Source organism: Xenia sp. Carnegie-2017, unplaced genomic scaffold (assembly GCF_021976095.1).
Source record: "Xenia sp. Carnegie-2017 unplaced genomic scaffold, XeniaSp_v1 HiC_scaffold_1, whole genome shotgun sequence".
Classification (NCBI taxonomy): domain Eukaryota; kingdom Metazoa; phylum Cnidaria; class Anthozoa; order Malacalcyonacea; family Xeniidae; genus Xenia; species Xenia sp. Carnegie-2017.
Window position 1 is genome coordinate 4970434 of NW_025813402.1, and position 20415 is coordinate 4990848.

Sequence of the window (20415 nt, forward strand, 5' to 3'; positions counted from 1 at the left end):
TGTTTTTGTACAGCCTCCTTTGTTGTAAATCATCAGATTTTATAATTTTCGTGGATTTTGAAATCTGTAAAACCTGAAATAAATGACATCGCGTAATATTTTTGTCCCTATTGGAAGTCAACAGGGGCGTTGAAAACGGAGGGAAGGGGCGCTTTCCTTACTTTTCTTGAAAGAGGGGAAGTGCCCACTTGCTTTTTTGCACAAAACACAACGTATTGAAATTCTGACATAAAGTATATCACGCTGGTCGTTTGCCTGAGCAATTCAATACGTGATATAAGCATACAATATGCAGAAAAAACGATATCACTGCTAAATTGATATTCATAATTTCTGGGATGCCTCCACTTTTTACTGCCTATCCAACGTCCCTGAAAGTTAGTAATGGCCAAAGTGATAATTTCTATACCAATGAGCTTTTGTTGCTTTAAAATCATCTCCAGTGGCCATTTGTACTCTAAAATCAACCATTGGAGACTCTCCTAATGAACTTATCCAATGAGGTTCACCAAATGGTTCCACTGTCTTGCTGTTCGATGGTACTGTCCATGTAATGGATGTATTTTTTCGACCAATCAACAGGAACCCACCACCATCAGTTGTCATATCACAATAAATCTTAATAGAACAAGGAATGATGAAAAAAATGATTCACGTATGAAGTGAATAAAAAAGTTGTATATAACAACCATGTATGTAAAAATGTATTTATGAATAAACAAACTTGTCTTTTGAATTCACAACTTATTTTATGTTGCCACTCGCTCTAAGGGTCTACAAGCTAAAAGCACGTGTAAATTGATAATTTCCTCATTCTGATGAAGGCTCGAAGCAACGAGTCGAAAGCTCAATAAAAATCATTGAAAGTCCGGAGAAACTTCTATTTTTAAACAATATTTGTCTTAAGTATTTACTCTTTTTGGCTTCTTTTCTCCAAGTGTTATCCAATAAAATCCATCTTTTGCTTTTGGATCTTTATCCAATATGGTTGAGCAGTCGTATACTGGGTTGAAAAACTCTCCTGGAGAACTTGAACCTGAGAAACGGTTTTACGTAATTTACGTATTATTTTATTACACTAAATGTACAAATCCAAAGTTTGTATCATACACACCATCTATGGTTCTCCATCCAAAAATACCGTTAACTTTTAAACATATCAAGAGTTTAGGTTCGTTCTGTCGATCGCGAACTAACGTTATCTCTCCACTTTTGTTTTTCAAACATGGTCCTGGGTTGTTTCCTTTAATTACCTTGATTTTCTAAAGAGAAATTCGACGTGTATTTTCATTTAGTCAGTTAGCTTTCTTTGGTCTGTCGTTCAATAAGGACGATAGTCAATATAGAATTCAGCAATTCTCATTTCTTATTTCAATACAGCTATATTACACAAGGAGGAAAGTCAAATAGTCTTTGTTACCGAAGACTGTAGTTTTCCTAAGACCCCAAGTATGAGAGCGACAAAATATAAACCCTTCATCTTCTCTCTTTTTCAAATTGCAGTTAAAACGTTTTTGTGAGCTCTGAAAATTCATCTTTCTCTTTTATGACCTTCCAAACTGAAACGGAAGACGTTTATACAAAGGTGACAACCTTTAGTCGATAAAATATTGATGAGCATTTATTGACAGAGAATATTAATGAATTGATAGTGAACAAAATAAATAAAGCTGTGCAATGATGCAAGTTATTTATAAATGTAATGTAGGGGTTTAAGTTCGTTGACTTTTTTATATATTTTAGATGAAGACCATAGAACTATAGTTAAAAGGAAAATCGATCATCTTTTTTTAATTTTACTGAAAAACCAACTTTGTGGTCGATACATTTACTGCATCTTTCAGATCATTAAAACAGCACCATTTTAATTTTGCGAGTTCTTTTTAATAAGAGTAGATAATAAGCTGATAACTTGGTTACGGCATGAGTAAAAATTATACTTTTCAAGTGCATGAAATCATTAAGACTCCAGTTTCTCTTCATCCATGATAGGGTCAAGATAACAAAAAAATACCTCATTGACATGTAGTGTAGAAATTGAATATGTTATTTAAAGCCATTATTTATCAGTGGCTTCCTCTTCAGCATTTTGCTCAACACGTTTTGAAAATTAAAAATAGCGTAGCTAGCAGTCAAGATTTATTTTTGTGATGAATGGAAAAATAGTTTTGCAGAGAAAGACTGGGGTCATTTAGGCTCATACATACGTCAGATAAAATTAGTTATGCTCACTCAAATCTTTTGACAAAGGACATTTTACAATTTAGCTACTATTACGAGTTTCAAAATTCAGCGGATTATAGTTCAGACAGGCGTGTAATATACACAATAGTGCACCTTGGAGTTAAATATAACCTTTGCGAATTATAAATAATAGAGTAGTTTTAAAAAGTTATGCGTGATCCAATATATAAGGATTAAACCTAATTTAATTCAATCAAACATTCACAGACAAATTTAATAGAAACGCGCGCTTTCAGCTGTCTGACTACAGCTTTTCACGGGTTGAAATAACCGTAAAGGTTAGCATAAACTATAAACAACATTACCAAGTGAAGAGCAGTTTTAATGACAAATATTCTATTAACAAATTAAGTTATTCATCAAAATACTTACTTTAAAAAGTACACATACTACAAAGCCCACAATTTAAATGAAATACGACGTGGCGTAGCTTGCAGAATTTTAAAATAGCACACAACAAAAATTATGTAAATATCATAATTAATATTTGCATATGAAGAAGTTTCTCTTAAAAATTTCGATTTTGTATCTTAAATATTACAAAAGTTACAAGGTTTCACGAGCTACTTTGACTACAAACAATGTTAACAAAGTATTTTCCCTTAAAACATGCCTTCCATTCCTGCCATCGGGAAACGAGAAAGTGTATAAGATATCTATCTTAAGCACTACAAAAATTATTGCATTTCATTGGATAATTTGCGAGGTTATTTCTTATACACTTGCAGACTGCTCTTCCTACTCAGCAAGACAAAAAAAATCCGAACAAATAAATTTAATAAAATACAACACTTCATGGTAAAACGTTTTTATTCACTTTCAGCACTTCAGACAATGGCACTGACAACGAGCATATTTGCAATTAATTGTATAATAAACCTTTGTTTGAAATCAAAATATTAGCATCAAAAGCAAAATATTTCATAAATCTGTCACGTATTGTAATGAAGAGTGCCATAAGGCCAAAGCCTCCTATATTCTTCGGTGTTACTAAAAAGTATCGACTATTTTTCCATAGCTAAGCCAATGGGCTGCATTTGATATGTAGTTATCGTTTTCACATTGACCAACAGCAGAGTGAAATATTTTAGTTATGGATGATGAAGTGCCTTAATTGAGTATATGCATCACAAAAGCAAAATGTTTCATATACAAGAGTCGCATGCATATCATCAGAACTTTAAAAATGGCAAAAACGTGCATCCGGTGTGCAGCGCTACATGCATCCAATACATTTGGGCGTTATCTTTCATTTTCTTTTTCAAGTATAATACAATATAAGCAAAACTAAATTTCGGAAAAAATCTTTTGTGTTTTGTTGCTAAGATGGCCAGAGTAAAGTTGCCAATATATATCTGCAATTTAAGGTATAACTGTCTCTTCAACACAGTCTTGTCACGTAACTGTTTCGTTAACTTTCTTGTTTAATCAGGTTAACTAGCATTTAAACAAGTAATTTCACCCATTCAAATAGATACAGTTAGTAAATTGCGACAAAGACACTGTAATATTTCAAATATAGACAAACGACAAAAGCGTTTAGATCATCTGAAAGAGATCGTAATAACATTCCATTGATGACTTAAATCATTTACTTTGTACTGGTGAAAATTATTTGTACAATTAATGGTTTTAATCATTGTGTTCTTCAAAGAATTTCATTAATTTCAAATCTAAATTCAGTTTTAAATTTTTACAATGATATAGTGGACATGATAACCCACTACACAGCTTGATGTATGTGTCAGTCTATTTTCAGCAAATACAAAGATTAAGCTTAGAGATAAATAAACTATAGCTTTAGAGGTTATTTTACTCTTAAATTTTAAAACAAACAGAGGATCTATTAGCTTTTGATTTAAAACTTGAGAAAATTATAACGTTTTGATAGAAACATTTTATTTCTCGCAGACAACTGTCTCCAATGATATATTTGATATCATTGTTTACCATAACCACAATCTTATGCCGACTTCCTCTCACAAGAAAACTTAAATTGCGACGTATGTTTGCATGACATATGTAAATAATATCGTGTTTACAGACTTTAGTCTTCTGCAGGAACCTATCACGATGTTCACCATGTACATATGCATGCATTCAAATACAAAAATATCACTAAAATTATGAAATACAACCAACATCAGAGTTTTCTGAGAGTGAGTTTGGCTGAGGAGGATACTTCAAGAATAAATGGACCCTCACAATGCGGTTGAAATGTCGTAGGAATAATGTGATATGATCCGGGGGGTACATCAGACATCTCGAGGACGTTGAACCCAGTCCTAAAAATGTATGTATGAGAAGATAATATGAAAATGTATACAAAGGGAAGTTAACTCTTTGAAGAGAATTCCGTATGCCTATGTAAATTGCATTCCATACTTTCTCTGCACACGCAGAGCTTTACCAAGATTTGAATGTCATTGACTTAGCGTCAAGTTAAAAGTCGTACAGATTTTCATATAGTAATAATTACAGATTGTACATCAACTCCACATTATATTTGTTAAATAATCTGACTCTAAGTCTTTTTAAAAATGTATCAAACATAGTATTACACAAACTAAAACTTCAGTCAACTGTACGTACCTGTATGAATCAACAGTTTTTCTAAAACTGGGAGAGCCACCAGATGAACGTAGAGATATAACAGTAAAACCAACAGCATATGGCCTTGGAAAGAAAAAATTTCAAAGTTATACGTACAGCATATCAGCATTAAATTGGTAAAATCCCAGTTACAATCATAAATATACCATCAGTATGGACATGAAGGTGTTTTTTATTAGATTAAAAGTAAAAATTGCTATTTCCAATAAGCACTTTCCCATTATGCTCTGTATTAAAAATCGCCACGGTACGTGTGGGATTTTGAAGCCAAGCTTCAATTCATAAATATCGTTTGTTCAAAAGGTACAAACTAACAGATTAAACGTTACAATTGTCGCCCAGTTAACTTTTTTCATACCTAGGGCCACGAATTTTTACGCAAACACTCAATGTTTTTTTAGAAGCTGATTCCTCTAATTCACAGAAATATACGGGATTATTTCCAAAAGTTGCAGAATAATTTGCACAACCACCAGCCGTACTGCCTTTCCATTCACCTGTCTCCTGCATAAAAAAATCATACCAACTATATAGTAAGCTTTATTGAAAGAAAAAGTTATTCATGTACAGTTCTCGGTCAGAAAGGCAAAGAAATAGAAAGCTTTATTGAAAGAAAAAGTTGTTCATGTACAGTTTTCGGTCAGAAAGGCAAAGAAACAGTAAGCTTTATTGAAAGAAAACGTTATTCATGTACAGTTCTCGGTCAGAAAGGCAAGAAATAGAAATATTGACGATCACGACATCAATATGACATTTAAGGCTTCATAACCAGCCATATATAACATTGTTTACGGAGGAGCAAATTAAAAAAAAGCACATTCCTCTCAAAAACATAATACTCCAAAAAGTACAGTCTATACCACAAGAGCACAAACTGCACTGCACAACCTGCACTCCTGCATAGTCTACACTGGAGCACAGTCCTCTCGAAAGCCCAGACCTCCATGAAGTACAGTCTAAGCTGGACTACAGTCTATACTGAAGCACAGTCTTCACTGGAGCACAGTTCTCTCCAAAGCAGAGACCTCCATGGAACACAGTCTAGTCGTCGCTGAGGCACAGTCCTCTCTATAGCACAATTTAAACTGAAGCACAGTCTACACTAGGACAAAAGCACAATTTAAACTGGAGCAAAGTCTACACTAGGGCAAAAGAACATTTTAAACTGGAGCACAGTCTACACTAGGGCAAAAGCACAATTAAGACTGGAGCACAGTCTACTCTAGGGCAAAAGCACAATTTAAACTAGAGCACAGTCTACACTAAAGCAAAAGCACAATTCAAACTAGAGCACAGTCTACACTAGGGCAAAAGCACAATTTAAACTAGAGCACAGTCTACACTAGGACAAAAGCACAATTTAAACTAGAGCACAGTCTACACTAGGACAAAAGCACGATTTAAACTAGAGCACAGTCTACACTAGGGCAAAAGCACAATTTAAACTAAAGCACAGTCTACACTAGGACAAAAGCACAATTTAAACTGGAGCAAAGTCTACTCTAGGGCAAAAGCACAATTTAAACTGGAGCACAGTCTACACTAGGGCAAAAGCACAATTTAAACTAAAGCACAGTCTACTCTAGGGCAAAAGCACAATTTAAACTGGAGCACAGTCTACACTAGGGCAAAAGCACAATTTAAACTGGAGCACAGTCTACTCTAGGGCAAAAGCACAATTTAAACTGGAGCACAGTCTACACTAGAGCAAAATCATCAGTCAACTACTCAACAGACGAGCGCAGTCTACGCTAAAACACAGTCTATACTGGAATGTAGATTGAAGTGTCTGAGCAGCAGTATAAAAGGACTGAGTCAAAAAACGGCGATTGGTGCAATGCATAAAACATTTCATTAGACAAATTAACTTGCAATAGTTCAATTTTGAAGTACGTACTTACCTGTTTATGACAGATATAAGGATTTGGGAAAGGTGAAATTTTAAAATCAGCTTTAGAAAATACCTAAACAAAATTAAGAGATAATCTACAGGGAGAATTTGTTATTCCTGCATAAGTAGCTAAAACAAGATATAAAATTTTTTTTCATCGGTATCAGCATTTCAGAGAAAAATAAAGCAATTAACCACAAAACCCAAATCATTAAACAGAAACCATTGTCAATACTACACGTTCTTCCTGTTTGTGGAAAAATATAAAAAAATAACAATTCATTCACTAAGATAAGCCACATTTATCAAGTGCATTAAGTTCACGTGTAGAAAGTAATATACAAGAAAAAGTTAGGCATCAAATAACTGGCAATTCTAAAACATATGATTTTACTAGTATGTGGGAGTTATTCATTTATTTTAACCTTTAACGTATAGTGAATCGTGTTGTGTTTTTCATATTGTGAAATCACCAACGTGAACGTGTTAGTTGTCTTGTCCGCTTTCAATTTAACAAGATAATGAGGACTGTTGATCTTTATTACTTCAATGTAGCAGTTTTCTTTACAACAAATAGAAAAACAAAACTGTTTAGTTTCGTTTGCAATGACAAGACTTCATGTAGTAAACACAAAATGAATAATTTACCCTGATGATAAATTCTTTGTCCAGATGATTTATAAACATGAACTGTAATGAATTCTTTATTGTTTGCAAAGTCGTCCTATAAATTAGCAAGTCGAAATATTTTAAATTAAATTTAGAGATTAATTACACAGCATTTTTGAGATTCCCGCTCCTCGTTCGTTGTAAATGTTTACGGAGGCACAGTACAATAACCGATTACATGATTGTTCTCACATCTCAGTCTCACATTTCCATAATTTTTCGAAGATTTTACACAAAAAACCACTGCATGGCCATTGCATGAACATACATTGAATTACTGAAAAACTTACAACTCCAACCAAAACTGTGTTTTCCAACTTTCACTAAAGTTTTTCCTTGATTGTCACATCTTGAGTGGAAAATTCTTGAATTCCATCCATCAAAAGTGGCTCTCTAACAACGAGTGAGTTTATTAAATAAAAACCAAGTCTTTAACAGTTTCAAAAATCTTTCTGGTTCCTGTCTGAGTATTTTTGAGGCTGATATATCATCTAAATGTTGATTATTTAGTTTATGTTTGTTTGTGACATAAGAAAGTGACTTAATTTATTGTCAATCTATGCTTTTCAGCGCAAATTGCTATTATCTTATGCTTAAACTCGTGATTTCACAATTTCAAGTCTTTCTGTGATTTTGAGTTAAATATTACCTTTGTTTAAATCGAAATTCAAAGTCATCAATGCTATATATTTTACAGATAATGAATATGTACAAGAAAGGAATGAGGTAACAAAAGTAACGTTGATGGTTTTGATTTCATTTTCGAGCTTAGAAATATCTTTGTTCAGCGTCCGAAGAATCTGCAAAATAAATAGTTTTAATAAAGCAAAATTTGCAAAATGTGCAGGATAACATACTGATATAGTTGCCATAGTTCAATAAATTTTTTTCATTTTCCCTAACCTCATTCTGAAGCAGTTGATAATATTTTACCTTTTTCTTAAGCCAATGCCTTTAGTTGTTTATCTTCTTGGACATAAAGTATATCTTGTCTTTACGATAAAACAACAGTCCTTCAATATTTGGAACTTTTTTCAAAGTGTTATTATCTGGTACAACAATGTTCTGTTTCAGTAAAAGGTTATGTAAATAAGTGAAGATTAACATCATATTTACATGGTCCAATGAAAACAACATTGATGAGCATTTCAACAAGCAAATCATGGCTAGTATTGTGTTACGTATCAACTCATTTGAAAAGTTCAAAAGAACTGACAACGTATTATTTTACTTCTATTTCACACAACAAATCACTTACTCCTTCATAAAACAATGGTTTATTTTTTGTACAACGACCCTGTAAGTGTAAAGATAATTTATTAGTTCTAAAGATATTCGCTAATTGAAAAACCAATTTATTATAAATTCTTGCACAATTTTTATATAGTTTTTTTCTCTCAAATGACATCGTAAAGAAATCATTAAGTCCATGACAACTATCACACAAACAACATACTTTCACAGGTACTTTCATTACTACCCAGTAACTTGTACCACACAGCAGTTCCATTTTCTATGACTTTGTAATCCATACAATTCCTCCACATTCTTCTAGGAATACGAGAGCGCGCCCAAAACCATGTATTAATATTTTTCTTAGTTGTTCCACCATTCTTTGCCTCGCATTCTTTAAAACAATAATTGTTTTTCCCATTCTTAGGACCATAACACCCACAGCACTATATAAAAGCAAAGTTTTTCGATAAGAAGTTATAACCTGTATGTTGTTTATTTTATGTTAAACGTAAGAAGTGCATTTTAATTGTATTCAGTATATTTAATAAGAAAGGAAATTAAACATTGCTTTTGATGTTCATAAGCATTGCTCGAGTTATAAACATACAATTGTTGTAGAAAAGATGACAAAAGAAAGATTATCAGATTAGCATTTTTTTTAATTTATAGATTGGTGAGCAATGTTCAACGTGAGTAGGATTTGGTTATTTTGCTGCTTAAGATTTTCACTAGCGACATAAGCACAAACGATAAAACAAAGCGAAGCAAATCCTCCAGAGACTGGAGGAAATAAAAGAAAAACGATTTTCTTTTCAATTTGTTTTTGTTCTACCTCATGCTTATGTCAAGTTGCTGTGCTTATGCTTACGTTTAGCTGATGCTTGTGTCAGTCACTTCATTGCCTTCTTTTGTATTTTCTTTTGTCTTTTTTTGTCTTTATGCTTATGTCGCTAGTGAAAACTGGGCTTGAGCCATGGAGGTAAAATTGTGCAGTGTAAACTATTTTAAAAGTATTACACGCTGTTTTACGTCTCCTTTAATCCACATACTAAATTTTGTAATTCAGTTGCACAGCTTATACTTATTTATCAAAATAAAATAATGCACAAAGTATAATAAACCTTCATGATATCACATCCAACCAATGCCGTCGCTCCAAACTCCATACCAGAAATTGGATTTGTCGTACTGTAGCTGATTTTTGCACTGACAATAAAACATTTCATTTACGTGTACTTAATAACAATTGAATCTTTGATGCATAAAACCAATCATTTATCAGTATATTCAGTAGCTTCAGCAATTTACTCATTAAGAGTTAACACAAGTAAAATGTACACGAAACTTTTAGTAAAGATTTATTCAATTTGCGACACTGAAATAAGGCTTAGTTTCAAAAGGAAAAACTCAAAACATATCAAGTTAAGTGTTAATTAGTTCGTCGCAATATATTTCTGCTCTTATACATCAAATATGAAACATCTTGTACATTAAATGTATCATCATGCATATAAATGTCTTGAACGCATACATTGTTAATTAATAATGTACATAATAAGTACTCTTCTTATACAAAGAATTTAGTTCCTTAAAAGACGAAAAAATTTTCTTTGACATTCGCAAATACCTATTTAAAAAAACATTTGTGACAAATGGCCCCGTGTACGTGCAGCAAACTTTACTTCAATGTTTATTTGACAATTTTTCTTTGCGGTTCCTGCCATATATTAACAGAACTTTTATGACCCTTATTCATGATTGCAATCTAATAACACAGGACATAGAACAAAAATCACGCTGCATAAGGAAGATTTATTTAAACAACCAGCTCGAAGATTTTGAATGATTTTGTTTGAGTCATTTCCTATTTTGACCAGCCACTTCTCAAAGGCTAACCTAGCTCCACTTGAAAGCTGCGTGCAATTGCTTGGACTAAGCCTCTGCCGAGGAGCTATAAGCGAGTGGTTTGTTTCGTCTTGCGTGTTTTGTGCGAAGCCCACGATTTAACCACGAAGTGAAAAGAAGTGAGACTGTATGTTGACAACGATGCAATCACGGTCAAGCATTTATTTGAATTAGTTTTGGTACTGTAGATTAAAAAATCTGTAAACATTTCATCATACCCTTGTAAATTGTCATTGAAAACACCATTTTGTGGATGTCAATTATAATTTTATAAAATTAAATTAATTTCAAAATGTATACGAGACTGTATAGAGGCGGACTGGCCTGTTAGAGCATCAGGAAACTTCTCGGTGCGCCCATGTGCGGTGTTCTCTGTCACACTCTCCTTTTCGAGAAATTTATAAAGAGAAGAATGATAAAACTATTTTTAAGTGTAACACGTGAAAGGTAATATAGCTACAACGACTAAAGTCTAAAACAATTTGCACCTTTCTATAAATTTTTTTAAGTTTGTATGCATGGAATGTTTTGGTCATACACTGTTGTGTAAACAGTAGCTCACAATGATATTCATAGAGAAAAAAATGACAAAATGACTTTATGTAACTATTGGTAAAAGATTTGGCCGGTTACATATTAATTACTCAAGAATAAGTACTTGGTTAAAGTTTCTATTGTTCATCAGTGATTGTAAACTTTGTATGAACTTATTAACTTTTATGTTTTCAATATAAAACTAGCTGCTAAATAATTGTGGGTTATTTTCGTGACTCAACCTGGGCGTGCAGAATGTAGACAATCTATTTATTTTATACCAATGTCCAACGGCTCTTCTACTAGCTCTAGTAGTAGTAATGTAGATCGTTCAATGTGAACAACCGTAGAATTAAGACGAGAAAAGAAACTGTAAAAATCAAAAGGCAAAAGTGACATTAAGTTACTCTCTTGACCTGGAAGTCAAACAGCGTTTGTTTGTATTGTAAATAGTGTATGATGCATCAGAAGCGGACATTTTTCAAATAAAAACAAGAATATGTGGGTTAGAGGAGTCAAAAGATAAAAAAACATTATTTGTGTATAGTTTGATAATGTCAGGCACGCGTATACAGGTTAATTGAAATTGTAAAAGTTCTTAGTGTTTCTTGAAGAAAATTCACCAAGCTATTAGCGAACATTTTGCTGCAACAAATATCCAACAAATACAAATAAACTTACGTCAAGCGTTACTTTCAAGTTTGTGATTTGGACTTGCCTAGTTCTTGGTACATAGAGCTCTCATGAAAAAAGGATGCAAAAAAATCTTACATGTTGTGTTTAGCAGATTGTGCTAAATGGCAGCTGTCAATGATTTATACTCGATATAGCAGCACCCAACCACCACGTGCCAATGGCTACTGGCTACAAAAAGCACCCTTTTCTAAGTTTCGAAAAGAAAGACGAAGCCTCACGAGACCATTTAACTAAAACAGTGATAAATAATAGCGTTAGAATCAAGGCATAGGCAGGAAATGCTGAAAAATTCGACACTCGATGTGGAAATTCGATAACAAGCGAAAGAAATTAAGTCGAAGCACGTCATTGAGCAGAACGTCAGACGCATTCAACGATTTGATTATAAAAAAAAGAAGCAATCGATTATCCGCAGTAGCAAGCAGTAACCATCACATGCACGCGCTGCAAAAAGTAGCCGTGTGTCATCATTTCAAATATCGTGCAGATATTTTTGTATGTCATGAAGCAAACGTAATCATTTCGCCAAGGTATGTCGTTCAAGGTCGGAAGTGTCGAAAGTATTGGATTCAGAACCCTCAGACTCAGTCAAACACTCCGCACTGTAAAGCTATCATAATAAAACATTTGGCATGATTTTGGAATGAGAAAGTAGCAAACACGCATATTACAAGAAATATTCATTATAAAATATATACTAGAAGTGGACTGTCCAATATGGCCGCCGCTGTCAAAAATTGGCTTCAAAATTTTCTAGACACCAGAAGTAGGTTGCGTTATCCAGTTTTATATATATATCTGTGGGGGGAAACGGGGTGGAGAAAAAATTTCAATCGATAAATTTACAAACATTGAGTGATGAGAATTTGGTGAGTCACCAGAAAATCTCAATACTAGTTAGAAAAAACTAACCAAAACTCGAATTCCACAGTCAATCGTTCACTGGCGAGGGAATAAAGCCTTCTTCTCCCTCTGAAATGTCCACGCCGTAAAAACATGCGCTGAACTGAGGAGCTGAGGTTATTTCTACAAATGGTTGCATATTTGTCAAAATGCATAAGTACCACGATTCTCGGACAGCTATTGAGTTAAAAGGAAAAGTTTTAATGGACAAGCGAGCAGCAGCAGACATTTGAGGAACTGAAGGAAGCATTACAACTGCACTTGCATTAGTTCCATACCAAACAACAAAAAATACCATGGCCGTTTGTGATGGTTGTTCTGAAGTTGTTTGAGGAGCATATTATTCTAAAAGATGAGCCACAACTGTAAATTAACGTAGTTCCTTAAATAAACCGACCCCTAACAAAAACAGAAAGACGATATTTGCAAATAGTAAGTAAGAATGGTTTGGAAGTTATAACTGTTTTGCAATTCAATCAATTCAATTCTCAAACTATGTCACAACGCAGGTTTACAACAAAGAGAGTCGTTCAACAGAGAGTACTTTCTTGAACGGCCTATTTTGGGTAGAAGTGTGATTTTTGGAGATAATTTTTACAGGGATAACGTATTTATTGCCTTTATGCATGTTACTTATGATATTGTGATTATGACAGTGCTCATCGACTTCACATTCTTTGATATAAAGCATTTACTATCTAGTTTTACTGCCTACCTTTTGATTTTACCTAACTTAAGTCTAAAAAGTGTTTTGCAAATAGAACATGTGTTGAAAATTATTTATTTCTGCAAACTGACAAAAAAGCAAAAGACAAAAATAAAAAATTTAATAGTAAATTATCAAAAAATATGACAAATTTTAAAAAATTATAATTATGTCATTATGATGTATGAAATAACCACATTCAACTACAACTGGCAGCCGATATACAAATTTTATTTAAACATTACATGATATACGTGGCTAAATTGACAATTATACTGTAGATCACGTGAAGTTCACGTGAAACGTTAAACAAAATAATAAACTTCAACTTCATCAGGTGTAAAGTAATATGAACCTGCAAGAAGAGCTTGGTGTTACTACTGCCATAGCTGTAACCAGATGGAGGACGATAGGTGTGTCCAAGATTGGTGTAGGAATCTTTGTTTTGTTTGCGTTGTTTGCAATGTAGAGGTCATGTCCTCCTCCAAACGTTGGTCCATAACTATGGCTGGTATAGATGGCATTGTAGCTGTTTTGATAGATGGCTGATCTAAATGGACTCAAATTGTCTTTGTTACGAAGGGAGAAGATGTAATTACCGGAACTGCTGTGATAACTTCCACTTGAACCTATTAGTACAAATAAACTTACTTAACTTGTTAATTTCAAACTACAGTAGTTATAAAACCTATTTTTATAACTATTTCCGTTGCAATTTGAACATTTGATATTTCTGCTTCCAATCGAAATGTAACTGATTCATGAAATTTCAGCACAAGAACCACACACTTAACTTTAATGCAATTTCCTAACTTCATGTATGATTAGTAAAAAGTTTTAAGACAAAGACAAATCATTTGCATTGCAAAAAAAAAAAAGCAAAATACTGATTTAGTCTTAAAAACTTACCACCCCAATTATGTGTTGAATATCCACCAAAGATGTATTTCCCAACTTTAACTAAAGTTATAGTTTTTCCTCGATAGTCACATCTTGAGTGGAAAATTCTAGAATTCCATCCATCAGAAGTGGCTCTCCAACAACATTTCAATTTACTGAATGAAAACCATTGCTTTAATTGTTTTAGAAAGTTTTTTGGTTCTCCTTTTAGAATTGTTGAAGTTGAAATTTCACCTATGAAATATTGTTTGTAAATATTTCAGAAATATTGTGGACAGAAAATTGTAACTTTAAGAGTCAAGCATATTATCACTTTGTCCTTCAACTGCGCATTGAGTGATTGAGAAGCAAAGAGATGTTTGGAAGGGGAGGGAGACAAGACTGTGTCCGATTTCGTAGATTTAAGTTTGCTACAATAAGATGGTTAAATATCCAATAAAAGTACGGTTTAACATCAAATTTACAAGATATAACACGATATTTAGACGATATAACACAACCTATTCCACGACAAGTAGAAATATACTTCTAATCGTAAAGATTTCTACTAACGGTTTAAAGTGCCACTTTAAAAAAAAACAAGCTATTTGGCAACTTGTAAATAAACTAGTCAAACAACTAATTACAAATCAATTTTCATGGCTTGTTTCCTATGAATGCTGATAATTGACAAATGTGTACGTCTTCAATTTGCTATTGTCGTTCTGAGATGGTTCTTTATCAGTTTGAACTGGCTAAATGTCCTTTCGAAGCCAACTGTAATTATTGGAAGAATAATGGAAATTCTAGCGACTTTAAGAAGTTCAGAAAATATCATTTCCATATGCAACTTTTGTTGCCCATTTTGCTCTCAGAGATCAAAAGTAAAGAAGCAGAAACCGCTGGAAAGCGTAATTCAAGTGTAATACGCATGAAGGAACTCTTTGATGTAATTTCATCAATATGGAAAAATTCATATAAAACCAGACATGCCAGAGCGTGGATAAATGGGGAAACAAATGTTTATACATTCATAGTCACAGCTTTTAAAATACAATTGATTTCTAAAGAATGTAATCAGGCAAAACACCCACATATGAATATTTGCTCCCCCCCAATATTGACGTTATGGCGTCCCTGTGTAAAATTATAAACTAATTATACACAATGTTGAAAAGATATGGTTGAGCAAACGGGGGAAAGCAAAAAAATTAGTGGGAGAAATGCTCGTCTATGCCCCTTGGCGCTGCCACTGGTCATGTGTCATGTAACAAATTAACACTTGAATGAACGTGTGGATAGTAAATGTATTGCTTAAAGGAACGACTTAGATATCGTAGGCATTTAAGCTGTAGAAAGCCTATGGTGTAATATTTAGTAACTAAAATCATACTACACAATCATTTGCAAAAAAAATGAAACAATTCAATAGAGCTTCAATGATTGAAAGAAATACTTACGAGAAACGAGGGAAAACACCAAACGAAATTTGCTGTCCAAAGTTTTATTTAAATAGTCTACTTCACTTTCAAGCTTTGATACATCTTTGTCTAGCATCTTTAGAACCTGAACAATAAAACATTATCATGGAAAGTTATGAAAAGAATGAAAAGTGTATCATTCATGCAGAATCACATTTTCAAAACTCTTAAAATTTTACTTTCATTTCTTTTACTAAGCATAACATTGCCGAAGTATTCAAATAGCATTAAAATCATTTACCTTTTCTCGTCAGCCAATGTTTTTAACTGCTTATTTCCTTGGACATAAAGTTTCTCTTTATCTTCACGATAAATAATCATCCCTTCAATTTTTGGAATCTTCTTTGCAGTTTCATTATCTGGTACAACAATCATCTATTTAAATCAGGAAATCAATTTGAAAATGCATTATAAAACACAAATGGAATTCATAAGAGGTATAAAAGAAGTGATGAAGTTACGCATTTACTCCTTGATAAAGTAAAGGTTTCTCTTTTTCACAACGACCCTAAAAATGTAAAATTTGATATTTGTAGCTATGGATGATTCTACAATTGTTAAACTTGATATAATTATTCAATGTTATAATGTATTATGAATAAAATATTGATCAATGAGTGATCAGCTCGAGCAAAAACATCCTTTTACAATATCATAAAAAATTATAAAGCACTGAGACTAATTAAAAATTTCTACATAAGACTGAGAAAAGGGGATATACATTTTCTTTTCCAATTTTAACATACTTACTTTACATAAGAGCTAGAGGTAATTTAAGAAATACTGATATCGCAGAATCATCGCATTTTCTGTGTAGCAGCAAATTTCAAAACGTTAATCAAAAATTATTCATCATCAATTTGAATAACTGTATAAAACATACTTTTGTTGGAAGTTCATTGTCCCCAATGATTTTGTACCACACGAAAGCGCCATTTTCCATCACTTTATAATCCATACACTTATTCCATATTTTCTTAGGAATACGTGAACGAACCCAAAACCATGTATAAACATTTTTTGTAATATTTCCACCATTTTTTGCCTGACAATTATTATAACAATAATTCTTCTTGCCATTTTTCGGACCATAACATCCGCAGCACTACATAACGTAATGCGGTAATATATTAAATATATTGCATGTATCTCAGATAAAGTCTTAAATTATAGTTACATAATCAGTAATAATCAGCATAAACAATTAAAGATACATAACAAATAAATTTTTCACTATTTGGTAATGGAAAAATATTTAACAGTGAATTTTTTTCATTTGATTAGCTAATTTAATCTGTGCTATAAGGAGTTTAATATAGAACAGTTGTGACTAAAAAATTTATACAGTAAGCATATTTCATGAAACTTTCATTGTTTTGGCAAGCTTTTTTTGTCGAATTATGAATTCATGCTTTGGAACAATGTTTTAATTTCCAAAAAACTTAAGAAACGTCAAGCGTGACTGGAAAATTTGCTCTTAATTCTTATTTTTAGCGTTTTATGGCCTTATATTTCGACAAAGTAAGTAAAAAGCAGGTGGAGGATGAGGGGAAGTCAGAATAAATCGCACTAGCAATATTTAAAATTCAAAGTTTTTTAAAAATAATCCTGTTTGTTCAATTTTGGTTCTAAAATATTTTTCAGTTATTTCTAACAAAAGGCAATTATACATTACGGTATTTCGACGTCAAATTATCTACTGTAGTGATTTGTAACTTACCTTGGGTCCACTACTAAAAAAACTTTGAACATTTTACACAGTGCAGATAGAAATAATTACAAATTATTGCAGTTCATGCCTATTGTTTGACACTTTAAAGAACGTATGCTCAATTTTCTGTACTTTTAAAAACAAACTGCAAAATAAAAACATAAAAACTGCCAAGATAAGTAAACAAAAATGAACAAAACTAAACAACCTTTCCGCTGTCACAGCCAACCAATGCCGTCGCTCCAAAATCTATACCAGAAATGTTATCTTTTGCACTGTAGCTATATTAATTATTAAATAATGTTAAGAAATAACAACCCCTACGTCAAAATCACTATCTTCATAAAGATATATAAGGCTATTTAATAACATTAAAGGCTACACAGTCTTCCCAATGTCATTCTACTAAAATAAGATTCAATAGAGATTCATCTCCTCAATCACTGAAGGTTATTGTGTCATTTATTCGTGTTAAAATTAAAGTTTAATCCCGCAGGTGATAACCGTGATAAAATTTTTGTATCACAAAAATAGTATAAAGACAAGTACATAAGCTTCAATTAACAATTTTTCTTACTCATTTTTATTTTCAATCTCTGAAAAATGATAATATCATCCGCTCATCTGCACGTTTCAATAATAATCATTTACTAAGCTCATAAATGTTGTGTATGTGTATTCTTGTAAATAACAAAAGTACTGCAAAAGGGAAAAATTACAATTTCTCACCTAAATGATCCAGAATAGTCAGTTTGAAATGAAACTTTGTCATGAAAAGCAAATCCTCGACGACAGGGTTTAGTCAAGCAATAATTCATATTTGCCTGCAAATGGACAAAAGTATTAAGACTAGTATTGACATTCACATGTTAATAAATCATTTAAAAGACCCACCCATCCAAATTTCATTTTTTCATTGTAAGCCAATCCAAATTTAGAGCAGCGAAAACTTGCTGTTACAACATTTCCAGTAATAAGATCTTTCACTAACTTAACGTCACCAATTCCTGCTGAAGTTCCCCCACATCCCCCTGTCTTAGATAACATCAATATTTTCAATTTTCTTGCACTCTTGAATCTGTAATACCTTCATTAAATAAGATTTTATTAAAAATAAACTTTATAAAAAATAAAAAACTATTGATGATGAAACGATTCATTTTGATACAAGTTAGAGGTTCAAATTTTACCAATGAGCCTTTGTTGCCTTAAAATCATCTTTATTGGCCATTTGTACTCTAAAATCAACCATTGGAGCCTCTCCTAATGAACTTATCCAATGAGGTTTACCAAATGGTTCCACTGTCTTGCTGTTAGATGGTACTGTCCATGTAACGGATGAATTTTTCCGACCAATCAACATGAACCCACCACCATCAGTCATCATATCACAATAAACCTTTGTATGAAAATAATCTCATTGAAATCTAAAAAATATTCATGACCACAGCCGACAAAATATTTGGAAACTTTATTTATAAATAAGCGAGAAAAACTAGACAAGTAGATTTTGATTGTGAAAAATTACTATTACTTGGAAAAATGACTTTAAAAAATACTTTATGTTGCTACATGATCTGTCAACATCGCCCTGAAGTTTAGTTTACCTTTTTCGGTTTCTTTTCTCCAAGTGTTATCCAGTAAAATCCGTTTTTAGCTTTTGGATCTTTATCCAATATTGTTGAGCAGTCGTATACTGGGCTGAAAAACTCTCCTGGAGAACTAGAACCTAATAAATAATAGTGTATAATTTAGAAATCATTGTGTTGACTTTAAAGTAGCGACTCAAACTTTGGAAAGCTATGACTACCGTCCAATGTTCTCCATCTAAAAATGCCGTTAACTTTTGAACATATCAAGATTTTAGGTTCGTTCTGTCGATCACGAACCAACGATATCTCTCCACTACTATTTTTCAAACATGGTCCTGGGTTGTTTCCTTTAATTACCTTGATTTTCTAAAGAGAATTTCGACAGAAATTTTTGGATTTTTCTACTTAACTTTACTTTGTAGTTCAATGAAGACAATATATGTCATTTTCCCATTCTCATTTCAATATACATTACATTAGGAAAAAATCAAATAGATGATACGTGCAAAATTGTCACTGTAGAATCTTAATTGTTACCGAAGACTGAGATTTTTCAGAGATTCCAAGTAGAATTACGAGAACAAGATACGGGCTCTTCATTTTTTTCTTCTTTATGAAATGCCGTTATGAAGTTTTTGTGTGCTCTGGGATTGCACCTTCCTTTTTTGTTACCTTCCAAGCTGAAACGGAAATCGTCATAACAAAAATGTGATGACATTCATGTCGACAGATATTGATTTTTGTATGCTGAGACAAATAATTATTATTAAGCAGGTATAGTGTAATTATACGATTATTTAAAATAAAGATAGAGCAACCAAGATGTTAGAACTTAAAATAAATTGGATACATGTTATTTATAAATGAATATAATTGTAATTTGTGAAGTTGATGTCAGCGAACTTATTTATCACAAATATTAATCTGCAGACAATAACTGTAAACAATAACGTCATTAAAAGCAAAATTAAATACGACCATTTTAATTTTGGGAAGTATGTGAATCATCGCATTGTGAATTTGTACAAGTTTTAAATTTTCCATGATATTTAGTTTGTATTTGCAATATATAGGTATGTAAAGTTTTTGCACATATTTTTAATGATATCGTTTCGATCAAGCAATCAAGACATAAGCCAAACTGCAAAAAGAAAACTTTTTAGCTTGCATTTGATCGAGGAAACCAGTTCTTTGTGAAAAATACATCATTGTCTACAGTGTTTGTACACTTACAACAGAGCATCTACAACAGCACGTTCTTCATTTACATGTACTTGACTAAAGATTGAATATTTAATGATAAAAACGACATCTTTTAGCGGCTTCAGCATTTCCCTCATCAAGTCATGACGAAT

At 32.5% G+C, this 20415-nt stretch overlaps 2 protein-coding genes and 1 long non-coding RNA gene across 5 annotated transcripts in view; all 3 read right to left on the minus strand.

Moving 5' to 3' along the window:
- The window catches only part of LOC124433918, a 42620-nt gene that overhangs the window by 13154 nt on the left and 9051 nt on the right, over positions 1–20415 (minus strand). The window contains exons 4-12 of one of the 3 annotated variants that reach the window (XM_046983790.1): positions 18659–18867; positions 18363–18555; positions 18198–18292; positions 17677–17749; positions 16641–16862; positions 16227–16265; positions 16000–16132; positions 15737–15844; positions 9068–9096 (exon numbers count right to left, since the gene is read on the minus strand). In XM_046983790.1, coding sequence (XP_046839746.1) covers positions 9074–9096; positions 15737–15844; positions 16000–16132; positions 16227–16265; positions 16641–16862; positions 17677–17749; positions 18198–18292; positions 18363–18555; positions 18659–18867 — 1095 coding nt within the window. In that variant the 3' untranslated portion in view covers positions 9068–9073. Of the gene's footprint in view, positions 1–7730; positions 7811–8129; positions 8218–9067; positions 9097–15736; positions 15845–15999; positions 16133–16226; positions 16266–16640; positions 16863–17676; positions 17750–18197; positions 18293–18362; positions 18556–18658; positions 18868–20415 lie in introns of those variants that run through there. The other 2 variants (XM_046983798.1, XM_046983779.1) reach the window with 2 other exon arrangements.
- LOC124433964 (intelectin-1-like) lies at positions 5–1508 on the minus strand. Its single transcript, XM_046983838.1, has 5 exons — positions 1421–1508; positions 1115–1262; positions 915–1036; positions 410–618; positions 5–73 (listed from the first exon to the last, which is right to left on the minus strand). Exons 1-5 carry the CDS (start codon positions 1478–1480, stop codon positions 40–42), a joined length of 573 nt encoding a protein of 190 aa, XP_046839794.1. The 5' UTR covers positions 1481–1508; the 3' UTR covers positions 5–39.
- Positions 3892–5253, minus strand: LOC124433994. The gene is made up of 3 exons (XR_006944669.1): positions 5216–5253; positions 4837–4920; positions 3892–4529 (listed from the first exon to the last, which is right to left on the minus strand). It is a non-coding gene; the product is annotated as an uncharacterized LOC124433994 (long non-coding RNA).

Bases quoted from the DNA above. Each gene is read 5' to 3' on its own strand.
- LOC124433964 (XM_046983838.1), bottom strand. From the start codon at position 1,480: ATGAAGGGTTTATATTTTGTCGCTCTCATACTTGGGGTCTTAGGAAAA. The intron at 619-914 runs GTAAATACTTAA...TGTTCTATTAAG, and splicing joins GAGAAAAGAAGCCAAAAAGA to ATTTATTGTGATATGACAAC. The intron at 74-409 runs GTATAGAAATTA...CATTTATTTCAG, and splicing joins AAAGCAACAAAAGCTCATTG to GTTTTACAGATTTCAAAATC.